At 40.3% G+C, this 12,271-nt stretch overlaps 1 protein-coding gene across 2 annotated transcripts in view; it reads right to left on the bottom strand.

The window, feature by feature from the left end:
• GUCY2C (guanylate cyclase 2C) overlaps positions 1 to 9,800 on the bottom strand; it is a 51,035-nt gene extending 41,235 nt beyond the window's left edge. The window contains exons 1-6 of one of the 2 annotated variants that reach the window (XM_028745952.2): positions 9,672 to 9,800; positions 7,313 to 7,708; positions 5,937 to 6,055; positions 4,852 to 4,919; positions 3,018 to 3,233; positions 1,008 to 1,129 (exon numbers count right to left, since the gene is read on the bottom strand). In XM_028745952.2, coding sequence (XP_028601785.2) covers positions 1,008 to 1,129; positions 3,018 to 3,233; positions 4,852 to 4,919; positions 5,937 to 6,055; positions 7,313 to 7,520 — 733 coding nt within the window. In that variant the 5' untranslated portion in view covers positions 7,521 to 7,708; positions 9,672 to 9,800. Of the gene's footprint in view, positions 1 to 1,007; positions 1,130 to 3,017; positions 3,234 to 4,851; positions 4,920 to 5,936; positions 6,056 to 7,312; positions 8,027 to 9,671 lie in introns of those variants that run through there. The other variant, XM_077935435.1, reaches the window with a different exon arrangement.
• Between the last annotated feature and the right edge of the window lie 2,471 nt (positions 9,801 to 12,271).

The following is a 12,271-nucleotide window of genomic DNA, read 5'->3' on the forward strand; positions in this document are numbered from 1 at the left end:
GGAATTGTTGCTTGCTCTGATTGAGCTTTAAAGAGCAGGTTTGCGCAAGGAAAGCCCCGAAGCAAAAAAAGGGGGGAGATGGCACTTAGACACAGAGCTTTAAAGGGTAGACCATGTCTGTAAAGAGCAGAGGAAAGTCCTACCATCTAGTCCAGCATACTCAGTGCTTTTTTCTGGGGGTACTCAAGGGTACATAGCACCAGCACCCGTTTTTCTGGGAGAAAAGCACTGGTTTAAAATGTGGTACTTACTGTAGCAACTTCGCGTGAGTACTGGGACCCATTTTTCTAGGAGAAAAGCACTGAGCATACTTACTCCAACAGTAGAAGATCAGATGGTTTCAGGAAGCCCCCAAGCGGGACACCGATAACAATCTTTTCCCCACTGTTTAAACCCATCCAATGTCTGCCAGTATTCAGAGGTGTAGTACTACCTCTGATCCTGGAGGCAATAATATATGCCAAAACATGGCTTGTAGCTATTAAAGCCTTATCTTCCACGACTGCCTAATCTCCTTTAAAGCTAAGTTGATCTCAGTCCCCATGTCTTCTGGAAACCAATTGCACAGTTTAATAATATTAATAATGATGCTACATCTTCAGAAACAATCTATGCAAGAAGGTCTTTAGAAAAAGAGTCTTAAGACTTCTTCTGGAGAGCAGCACCCTGTTTGAGCCCAGTATCAGGAGCAAAACAGACAAGTGTTCAGGAAACAGCAGCGGGGAAAATCTGTACAGCATAGAAATTCTCTCTCTCTCTCTCTCTCCCTCCTTCTTTCCTCTTCCATTAATAGAATTCGCCATTTGATATTCAGATTATAAATACCCAGAAAGTGTATAACCAAATGGACTTCAGAGACAAAGTACTCTTATTTATTTATTTTTTCATTAATTCACTTTTCTCCCTTTTCCCCTGACGGGACTCAAGGCTGCATGTAGATAAAAATAAGAACCACAAAAAAGGGGGAAATTAAAAAAGAAACAATTAAACTCTTATTTTCTCCTTACCATTACTTTTTCTTTTTGGATTATTCACAATCCTTTGTAGTTCTATTGAGCTCCTGAGGATCTCCCGGAATTTCATGTTTATAGAGAAGTAGGTCACTGAAGCTTCCATAGCATTCATATACCTTGAAATTGGAATAGGAAATGAATGTTGCAAATCAGCTTGTGGCAATGGCATAGATTTGGGCTAAAGGTTTGGTGTGAGGGCCTCTAAGAAGTAAGGTACCTCACACATATCAGTACTATTAGAACAATTAATATCATGAACAAGCCAGTATATATTTATTCTGTAAGCATGGGTTCATTTTTTAAAAATCTGCCATCCCCACTAGCCTAGCAGTCATTTACAGCAGGAGCAGGTTCATAGCTTGTGGGTACTTATGGAACCCTTGGAAGTGCCAAGTGCTTTCCATCAGTTTCATTTGGTGGCCCAGCTGTGCCTTTATCTTGACAGGGATAGCATAATTTCTGTTGTCTAAGCTCTGGTAACCTTTAGGTTGGACTATTGCAATATGTTATATGTCAGGCTGTCTTTGAAGAGAATTTGGAAACTGCTGTTGGTGCAGAATTCAGAAACCAAATTGTTGAACATAGTATCATAGATTGTAGAGCTGGAAGGGACCCTAGGGGTCATTTAGTCCAACCCCCTGCAATGCAGGAATGTCAACTAAAGCATTAACCTCTGGTTAGAAACCTCCAAGGAAGGACAGTCCACTACCCTCCAAGGAAATCTAACTGTCTAACAGCTCTTACTTTCAGTACGTTTCTCCTGATGTTTAGTCATAATCTTGTAACTTGAATCCATTGGTTTGGGTCCTTACCCTATCCCCAAGCAAGAGTAAACAAGCTCACTCCATCTTTATGTTTCTATACAAATAATTTAGAACCATTCATCACTTTGCAACCTACGTTTTACTGCCTGTATTTTCTTACTGCTATATAAAAAGCATATGAATCCGACTCTTGAAGAGTTTGTAAGTACAGTGGTACCTCGGGTTACAGACACTTCAGGTTACAGACGCTTCAGGTTACAGACTCCGCTAACCCAGAAGCAGTACCTCGGGTTAAGAACTTTGCTTCAGGATGAGAACAGAAATCGTGCAGCAGTGGTGCGGCAGCAGCAGTGGGAGGCCCCATTAACTAAAGTGGTACCTCAGGTTAAGAATGGTTTCAGGTTAAGAATGGACCTCCAGAATGAATTACTGTATTTTTTGCACCATAACACTCACTTTTTTCCTCCTAGAAAGTAAGGGGAAATGTCTGTGCGTGTTATGGAGCAAATGCCTGCGGGTTGTGGTGGGGGGATCTGCTGCAGTCGCAAGCAGAGGATCCATGGTTCCCCTTCCTTCCCTCCTCCGTGGTTACAAAGCATGGATCCACATGGATCCTCAGGATTTTTGCATTGGGCTACTCCAAACTCACTGTCAGATCACATGTCTGTGGCCACAGCATGAACCACAAAAATCATATATCACTATTTCGTTTAGAATATTTTTTTTCTTGTTTTCCTCCTCTAAAAACTACGTACGTGTTATGGTCTGGTGCGTGTTATAGAGCGAAAAATACGGGTAAGTACTTAACCCGAGGTACCACTGTAAATCATTTTTAACTTACCAAATGTGTGGTCTCTTTCTATGCTAAGGAAAGGGGGAACTTTGGAAGCAGCTTAAAAGCAAATATTTTAAAGTTCTTACATTTCCACACTTTACTTTGCTGTATATTTTGTGATTTTAAATCTCTGCTGGGGTTCTCTCGCCAAAGTACTTGCCCCAAACCTGGATCTTAGGCATCCAGGGAATTCTCTTTTTAATACTATACCCTAATTCCTCTCCCAACCAACACTCCAGTTATTTCAAACAGCGTAGAAGACTCTGCCAAGCAGGAAATGGCATAGCCAATTCCCATTGCAAGTAGTCAACAATACTATCAATATGTGATTTAAGTCTTTTATGTAAAAACAGAAAGAGTTTGAAAAAGAATTGAAACATTGGATATACTGGGAAAATTCCCTACCAGAAGCAATCTTCAGTGTCATTGTCTTCCTTATAGATGTAAGTAGTTTCCCATGTGACACTTTTGAATGGCAACGTGGAATTCTTCCAGAAATCAACCAAGAAGTAATTCACCTTCCTGGCTGGAGTCAACAGCCTTGTTAACTTTTCTTGGTAATCACAAGTCAACCCGAAACTCCCTGCAGAGATCAGAGGTGGGACCAACTCCGTCTCTAATCTACAAAAGAAAAGAAAAGTTTTTCATTTTTATTTATGATTTTAAATTATATACATTTCAGTAGTTTTACAATCATTCTAACATTTCAAAACTGGACTTCCTCTTCTTTATGCAGTTCCTTAAATTTATTTTTTGTATTTCCTGCATATTCTAAATTAACTTAACTTATTCTTTTATTCATCTACTTTAAATACATGCTCTTATGAAACTGCAGGTTATTACAATAATCCTGCCAATGTCCCTATCTGTTTACAGTTTGTTTGTAAATATACAATAAACCATTTCCATTCTTTTGTAAAAAGTTTGTTATTTTGATTTCTTATTTTTCCAATAATTTTCGCCATTTCTGCACGTTCCAAAAGTTTTTATATCCAGTTTTCTTTTGTCAGGACTTTTTCTTCTTTCCATTTTTGGGCAAATAACATTCTTGCCGCTGTGGTTGCATACATGAATATATTTATATACAGTTTTGGTAGTTCTACCTCTATAATTCCCAAAAGGAAAGCTTCTGGTTTTGGGGGTTGTTTTTTTTACAAATGTTATTTTAAACATCCTTTTCAATTCATTATATATCATTTCCCAGTAAGCCTTACTACAAGACCACCACACATGAAGAAAAGAAAATAATTTCAGTACGGCTGCTACATTGATAGATACTTTATCAATATGGGCCATATTTCCAATCCTTTCTTCTTTCGTTTTTCTGCAATAATCTTTATTAAATTTGTCAAATAATACATTTATTCCACTCATTATTCAAAACATAATAAGGTACATAAAGAAAAATCAGAATACCTCCACTTTAAATAGCATTACAACCATATGTCTTTAAAGATGACTTCCCCTCCACCTCACTACAGGTCCTTACATCTTCTTTTTCTTTTAAACTGTGTCCTTTTCACATTTTCGTTCATTGCTCTTACATAACATACTTTATCTATCTGTTCTTTAATTTGCGAAAATTAATCAAAGCATATTAAGGATTTTGTTTGGGAGCAATGTTTTTCTAAATATACTCTATTCCACTCCCACTCACTGTTAAACTTTTGATTTGTTTGGTTTCTGATTCCCTGTCATCTTTGCTAATTCTAAGTATTCACATAATTTGGTTTCTTCTTTTGTTTGCCTTGATTTCAAAATAAATATGAAGCCAAAAAGTTATGAGTACTATACTACAAATTCTCTCAGAAAAAAACTGGGCAGATGGCTCTGAATAGTTAATACCTCTGTGTGTGAGAACAAACATAAAGGAAACATGCTCCACAGCGTCAGTCCCATTGCTTTGAACCCAGATGTCATCCTATGAAGAATATGCACTAATTAAACCATTAAGAGTGCTCAGTTCTTCTTTCTAAATGGTGCTGATAAAGAGGATTGATGCAAGACTTGCATTTCATTTCCTCTTTCATGCTTTAAAATGGGCAGGGAACCGTTGTTTTCTCACCGCATTCCTTCTAGGGGCATCTGTTGGGAGTCACATGTTGGAAGTAGGTAGGGCAAGAGCCAAAAGTGGCCAGGGCACCCCTTTTTTCACAAGTGTTTGCTAGGCTCTTAAGCCGACATCACATTTATTCAATATTTAGCCTTATTTGAATAGAACACTTCAGCTGATACTTACGAGACCATCTGGAATGTGGCAAAGGTGCACGTTGGGCCTAGAATAGTACACCCAAGTTTTTTATCAGCCTGAAATAGAAAAGACCGACATGAGGCGAGGGGTGGATAAAGTTTAATGGACAATCATGCAGATGCAAAGTAATACTGTGGTAATGGAGCAAATGGCTGGAAGATACTAAGACACTGCAGTAATAAAAACAAGATGAGTGTTGGATAACAGAGCCTACAAATGGAGATTAAAAAGTAAGAGAGACGTTATGGCCTCTACAGGAGCATGAATTAAAACTATGTACAGTAGGTGCCTGTCTAAGAAATAACTGTGCCCTTTAAGTACAGTGGTACCTCAGGTTACATACGCTTCAAGTTACACACTCTGCTAACCCAGAAATAGTGTTTCAGGTTAAGAACTTTGCTTCAGGATGAGAACAGAAATCGTGCTCCGGCGGTGCGGCGGCAGCAGGAGGCCCCATTAGCTAAAGTGGTCTTCAGGTTAAGAACAGTTTCAGGTTAAGTACAGACCTCCGGAATGAATTAAGTACTTAACCTGTATTAAAATGGTAGCACAAGCAGATTTACAGTGAAGCACACTGATACATAACTGGAAGGGAATGTAACAGTTTTTAAATCATGGATTATGATGAGCTTTTTAAAACATGCACATCAAGCCAGTGCTTGATGTATTTGGTTTCTAGCCAGCACTTGCTCTTTATTTGGTGAGGAACTCCTGGTTTATGGGAGCAACTAGGCCCACCAGGACTCCCCATTTGCCCCACTAGGCCCCACTAGGCCATTGTGGCTAAGCTACACCCAGATGCCCCACACCTGACATAATACCTGATGTCAGGGGTTTGGCAGGTAAAGACACAGGTCCGTGCCAAAAGCGAGGTTTGCGAATTGCATGGGCAGAGGAGAATGCTTCCCCTGATATCAGTGTTATGTTATGTGACTGACAGGTGGGTGGTCCTGCCCACTGCTAAAGTTGACATGCAAGTGGAAGGGGAGCTAAGGACTTGGCCCACCGGCGGCATCCAGTTCCCCACTCCTGACCTAAAAGGATGATTCCTACATATGCGCCTTAATACTCACATAGATCTGCTTGATGAATTCCACACCTTCACATGTGCTGGTGCGGCAGCCATTGGAGACGTACAGCGACGTGTCGATGCCATCAAATGCGGCACTGACATTCACATTCACGCTGTTTGCTGTAACACAAAATGCAGGAGTGTTAGGTATTGAAACTATATGATGTTTTTGTAAGAACAAATGTCATGATGCTGCAGCCTGCTGCAACATGAGTACAAAACAGTCAGTGGCACAGGCAGGCAGGCGAGTAAGTAAGTTATTGAGGGGTGTTTGTGGTGGGCAGCCCAGGCGTGCTGCAGAGGAACAGTTAGGACAGTTTGTTAAGACATAGGTGGTAGCTGGGTGGTAAGTGGGTGGCAGGTGAGCAATGCAAGCAGGAGGCACCCCCAAGTTTAATAATATAAAAATATTGATTTAAAACATACTTTTAAAAATAAAGTATGATTCCAATTCATAATTTTATTTGACAACTTTTTGGCTGTTTCGATTTTATTGATTTACAGATGATGAACTTGTGAATCTTGTAAACCAAGTTGTAAGGAGCAGAGTGTAAATAAGTAGATAAATAATAAAGAGATGATAATTATCTGACTAGGCATTGATTGTAGGGCTGCCTGATCAAGTATGTAAATTTTCTCAATAATAATAATAATAATAATAATAATAATTTATTAAATATACCCATAGATCTCAGGGCGGTTCACAACATAAAATCACAATATTAAAAACACAAAAGCATTTCCTTAAGAGAAATGTTAATGGAATAGCATACTTTAAACAATCCCCACTAGTTTTGTCATGTGGAAGGCAAATTGGCCACTGTGCACTTCTTATGACATTCATTCCGTGAAGTAGGATCATATCCTCTGTTTGCTTGTATTGATGGGTAGTGACGTTTGTTTCAGTTGCAGATAGGGAAGTGTCTTTCATGTAACTAAAAACAGTTTTAAAATAGACACTCATGGAACAGTAGGGTGGGGGATTTTCCCTGGAAAGGAAGTACTTCAGGTTTGTCACATTTTTAAGGAACACATAAGCACTCAATTAGTATAGTAGTGAATCATCGTCATCATCATTTTATTTTTTTATCCCACCTTTCTATAGTTAAAACCATGCTCAAGGCAGCTTACAACTTGAAAAGATTTACGGTACATAATGGCAACCATAACCAAAGTAATCATAACCATCAACCACCTTTCTGCCAAGACCCAAAAGACAATAAAACAACTGTGACTACCGCATGGTTCACGTGGTGAAAGACGGATAATACGTGAGCAGCAGTGCTAGGCAGAAAGGAAGACAGCCTGTGGAAGCATTCTTTTGTATAGACTCAGGGCCTGACATTTGACCCTCAAAAGATACTGAAATGCTCTTACCTTTCAGGTCATCTTTCACCAGTTCCATGCCCCATTCCACAGCTGGTTCTATTTCTCCTGCACTCACTGGAAGCATAGAGTCATTCATGAGCATTACATTGATCATGTAGCCACCTTTGTCACATCTGATCACACCACCAGCATGCCACAGAAGCTGGGTCAAGAAGAGCAGTCCCCCAAAAATCTGATCCACTTTTTGTTCTCTCATGATGCCTCGTAGTCCATGCCAGCGTTGCTTCTTGCGCGTACTGCACGCTTGATATTTTAAAGCGAGGATATTTGGTCAAGTTTTTCTTCTCTCAAATACGTCCTTCCGTTCCCTTTCTTAGCTCCCTTTCCACCCGCACCTGCCCAGCGGGTACTTCTGCTTGCGAGCATATAAGAGCAGCAAAACTTCTGAAATGCGAAGGGGCCAAAGGTTGCTTGTTCATGTTTGCCATTGAGAACATTAGAGCTATAAAACCAAGGCATTAGTCACCGTGAGATAAAGACACAACATGATGGGTAGGGGGAAGAGGAGGGGCCAAGAAGATAATGGAAGAAAACCAGTTAAAATGGAAATAAAATTAAAAGACCATTAATGCAGAAGGATAAATCAGATGGCTGCCCCTTGTTTGTTTAGCTTTTCCAAGTAACTCGTGGTAGCTGTAAAATGAGAGGCAAAAAGGAAGTTCCCGTGTGCACTAAATAAACACTGTGCTTTACTTCGAGTTTTTAGTTTCATTTTTTGTGTTTGACCTGCTGCTAACAAGAAGTGTCTGGCTGTATAATTCTTCATATGTGTACACACACACATATTCATAGGATGGCATTTCCAAAGAACCAATCAATTAAAAATGCCCATGAACAATCTACTATTGATCCATTTGTCAAAATTCAGATAAATTAACTCAAATGTATGGATTATAAATGAATGCAGGTTCTCAACCTCTCCCCACTGCCTTCAGAGAAAGAATTAGTGTCATGATTAATACCAGCAGCTATATTTATATTTGAAGTGATGGAGTTGCTCACAAATTAGATATGGTTAAAACGAACACCAAATGGCACAGAACATTCCTAGAACGACTCCAATATATTGTGCTACCCTAAGTAACTGTACAACATGATCTAAGTAGGATTCCTTGCAGGCCTGGTCCACTCGAGGCAAGGTGAAGTAACTGCCTCAGGTGGCAGGATCCACAGGGGCAGCAGATCCCAATATAGATCTTTAATCCCCCTTTATTCCTGATACCAATCTTCACTCCCAATTTTTTTCTCTGGCAATGAGTCAAAATAAGAGTACCCCTAAATATTTTTTTAGGAAAAAAAGCACTGGTAATGTCAATCAGCCCCAATCTATAACCCCATTTTGAAATGGGCTTGCTTGAAAGTGATGATAGCTTTAATCACAATTTGTTGAACCAGATGACACTATGAAATGAGCCAAAGTTTGGGAAAGCAAAAGCAAGCTTTTTAACTTCTCTTTCTGGCTGTGTGTGTTTGGGGGTGTGGGATGGACTGTGACCCTGAGGCTTGCTGAGGTTTGTTCTTGCTTGTGCATGTTACACTAAATTTACTTTTCATTGATCAATCCGCCGTGACTCAAATATTTATTTCCTGGTTAGTTATAGCCATCCAAATTCAGAAATCTTCACTGTATATCTGAAATTAGCATTTACTGTACATAACGTTACACTTTCCTAAACTGAACATCACCTTCTCTTGAGACCTATTAAGTTCAAAAACAGAATGTCTCAACCAGTCATCTACTCAAATTTAAAGAAAAAACACTTATTAAAAGTGCATTAAAACAAAAAACCTGTTAATATGTTGTATACACACTCACATTTCATATTCCAAACATTCATAGATTGTTAGAATGATTGCACCATTAAGTTGTCTTTGAAAATAGGAACATGAACTCTAAGATTACCCACAGTTCCCTTGAGCAAACAATATACTGTAAGGTTTATAACTGTCAGAGATTATTTTTGAACAAACAGGAAATTAAACACCTATTGTGCAAACAATCCGAGTATTCAACATGCAGCAATTCAAACTATTTTCCCATGATGTAGTTCATGACATAAACTTCATAAAGGGAATTTATTAAAGTACTGTCTAGATCTACCCCATACAAATGCAAAGGCCAAATTACAAATTTTAAAATATTCAATACTATTGAGGGATAAATGACAATCAGACCAGTATTCATTTCCTCACATGTAAGGCCTAACTTATATTACAAGCAAAACAATTAGAGAATATTGTGGCACTTTAAAGACTTATAAATTTATTTTTGCATATGGGGCTGTACTCAAACCTTGTTTTAAACTTCCACTTTCCCTCCCTCAGTGTTACCCCCCCCCCCGCTTACTCTACTCAAATATCTGCTGTTGTTTCAAATCACCACTTCCCCCTCTCTGTTTTCTTTATTCAAATCTGTACTCTATTGTTCAAAACCAGTTTGAATTCTGTCTTCTCTTTTGCTCCCCTGCTGTGCACCCTGCAAATCCAGGATTGTGATGAGGCAAATCCTCCAATGGGGACTGCACTCTAACTTCATGCAAATTCAGGATTCTGATGCTGCACTACAAATCCTCCAATGGGGGCTGAATTATGACAGCCTTACTTTTTAAGTATAAAGGAAGGTAATCATTCATGGACTCCTGAACTATGAAGGCTCAGGGCCTGGGGTAAACCACACTTTATGTCCCCTGCCTTCATATTATCCCTGCCTCTGCTGCTGCAACTCCTCTTCATGGAGATGCTGTTAGCAGCTGCTTCTATTCTTGCCACTTTAATGGGGGGTGGCCTCTCCCCCAGTTTAAGGGTTGTATCCAATCCCAGTCCTACTCAGAGCAGACCCACTGAAATTAATGGCCATGACTACTTTTTATTTATTTATAAAACTTCTGCAACTTCTGACCAGCCTTGCCTTGCTTTACCTCCAGTTAGGTACTGTGGGATCCAGGATCAGAATAGAACACAATATTGGGAAACAATGAAGCTTTGGATCTGGCAGCTCCAAGGCTGCCCCCAGCATTCCCCATTTGGGCCTCTCTCCAGCCAGAACTCCAGTGGCAAAATACAAGATCACTCTCCCTCTCTCCCATCCCTGTCCCTTTTCACTTGTATGCTGTGTTTTTTAAGTTCTAAGTTTGTGCACAGGGACTCTTTAGTTTCAATTTATTGTACATATGCCATTCTGGGAGCCTTTTTGGCTGAAAGGTAAAAAGGTAAAGGTACCCCTGCCCGTACGGGCCAGTCTTGACAGACTCTAGGGTTGTGCGCCCATCTCACTTAAGAGGCCAGGGGCCAGCGCTGTCCGCAGACACTTCCGGGTCACGTGGCCAGCGTGACAAAGCTGCATGTGGCAAGCCAGCGCAGCACACGGAAACGCCGTTACCTTCCCGCCAGAGCGGTCCCTATTTATCTACTTGCACCCAGGGGTGCTTTCGAACTGCTAGGTTGGCAGGCGCTGGGACCGAGCAACGGGAGCGCACCCCGCCGCGGGGATTCGAACCGCCGACCTTTCGATCGGCAAGCCCTAGGCGCTGAGGCTTTTACCCACAGCGCCACCCGCGTCCCTTTTTGGCTGAAAAGTAGTGCACAAATACTCTAAATAAATAATCTCTTCCTCTTTGGCCTACAGCAACTTAAGAGCATTACCCTAAGGGAGAGGAATTACTGTTTTGTCTTTTGTTATGTCTTTTATTACTGCAAGAAATATTTGTTCACTACTTTTACTTCTTATTTGTGTTCATTTACACTACTGTACATGCAACAGCCACCAGGGGTGTCCATCTTCCAAAAGCACACTGTTTTTCAAAAAGCATTTAGGTGTCTCTAACACTGCCTTTTTGAGCCTTTCTTTATATTTTAATATAAACCTTTAAAATAAATATTCACTACACCCTTTGGTAGCTCTTAACGTGTAATAAACCAAGTCACTGAAAAACATTGCATGTGGTATAAACAAGTTCATTAATCACTCAAAGTACACAATCTTTGAGATAATGCAGGTAACGGATATACTGCTGATAGAATGAATTGTGGCATAATGCCACAGTTCAATACCCCCCTCCTCTGAAATCACTATTTGCTTTTTATAAGCAAGCATTTTTAATAGGACTGCCTTGTTTATCAGTTTGGTGATAATTTTTACTTTATGTATTTCTTTGTGTTCTAAATTCCTGTTGCATCTTCTTTATCTAATATTTTATCTAATCTGAGAGCTACTATAGCAGCTAAGGAAATGGCATGGGAACCAGGAAGTTCCTGGTTTAAATGTTGCTTCAGCTATAAATTCACTTGGTGGTCTTAGTCAAACCAAACTTTCAGCTGCATTCACATATCTGCACCATATGGATAAAAACACTCAACTACTGTAAACAGTTCTTGTAAGGATGAATAGTCACTTTGGTCATGTGAGGGAGTTTAGGCTGAGAATTAGGGCCTGTCCACACCTCTGCTTGTCTCATGCCTAGAAAGCATGGGTCCAAGCAGTAGGAGAGCCAGTGTGGTGTAGTGGTTAAGAGCGGTGGACTCGTAATCTTGGGAACCGGGTTCGCGTCTCCGCTCCTCCACATGCAGCTGCTGGGTGACCTTGGGCCAGTCACACTTCTCTGAAGTCTCTCAGCCCCACTCACCTCACAGAGTGTTTGTTGTGGGGGAGGAAGGGAAAGGAGAATGTTAGCCGCTTTGAGACTCCTTCGGGTAGTGATAAAGCGGGATATCAAATCCAAACTCTTCTTCTTCTTCTTTTCCGCTTGCCCTGCTTGTTTCCCAAGGAAACCCCACTTTTTAGCTCTAAATCAGAGCAAACATCAATTCAGAGAAAACCTGAATTTCCATTTGTTCCGATTGAGTGCTAGAGCGGTTTTCCTTGGGGTGGGGTGGAGGGTCGCCGCAGGACATGATGTGAAGAAGCCCTGATTGGCTGGACAAATGTCACCCAATCAACTTCATGGCTTA

This window comes from Podarcis muralis, chromosome 10 (assembly GCF_964188315.1).
Source record: "Podarcis muralis chromosome 10, rPodMur119.hap1.1, whole genome shotgun sequence".
Lineage (NCBI taxonomy): Eukaryota > Metazoa > Chordata > Lepidosauria > Squamata > Lacertidae > Podarcis > Podarcis muralis.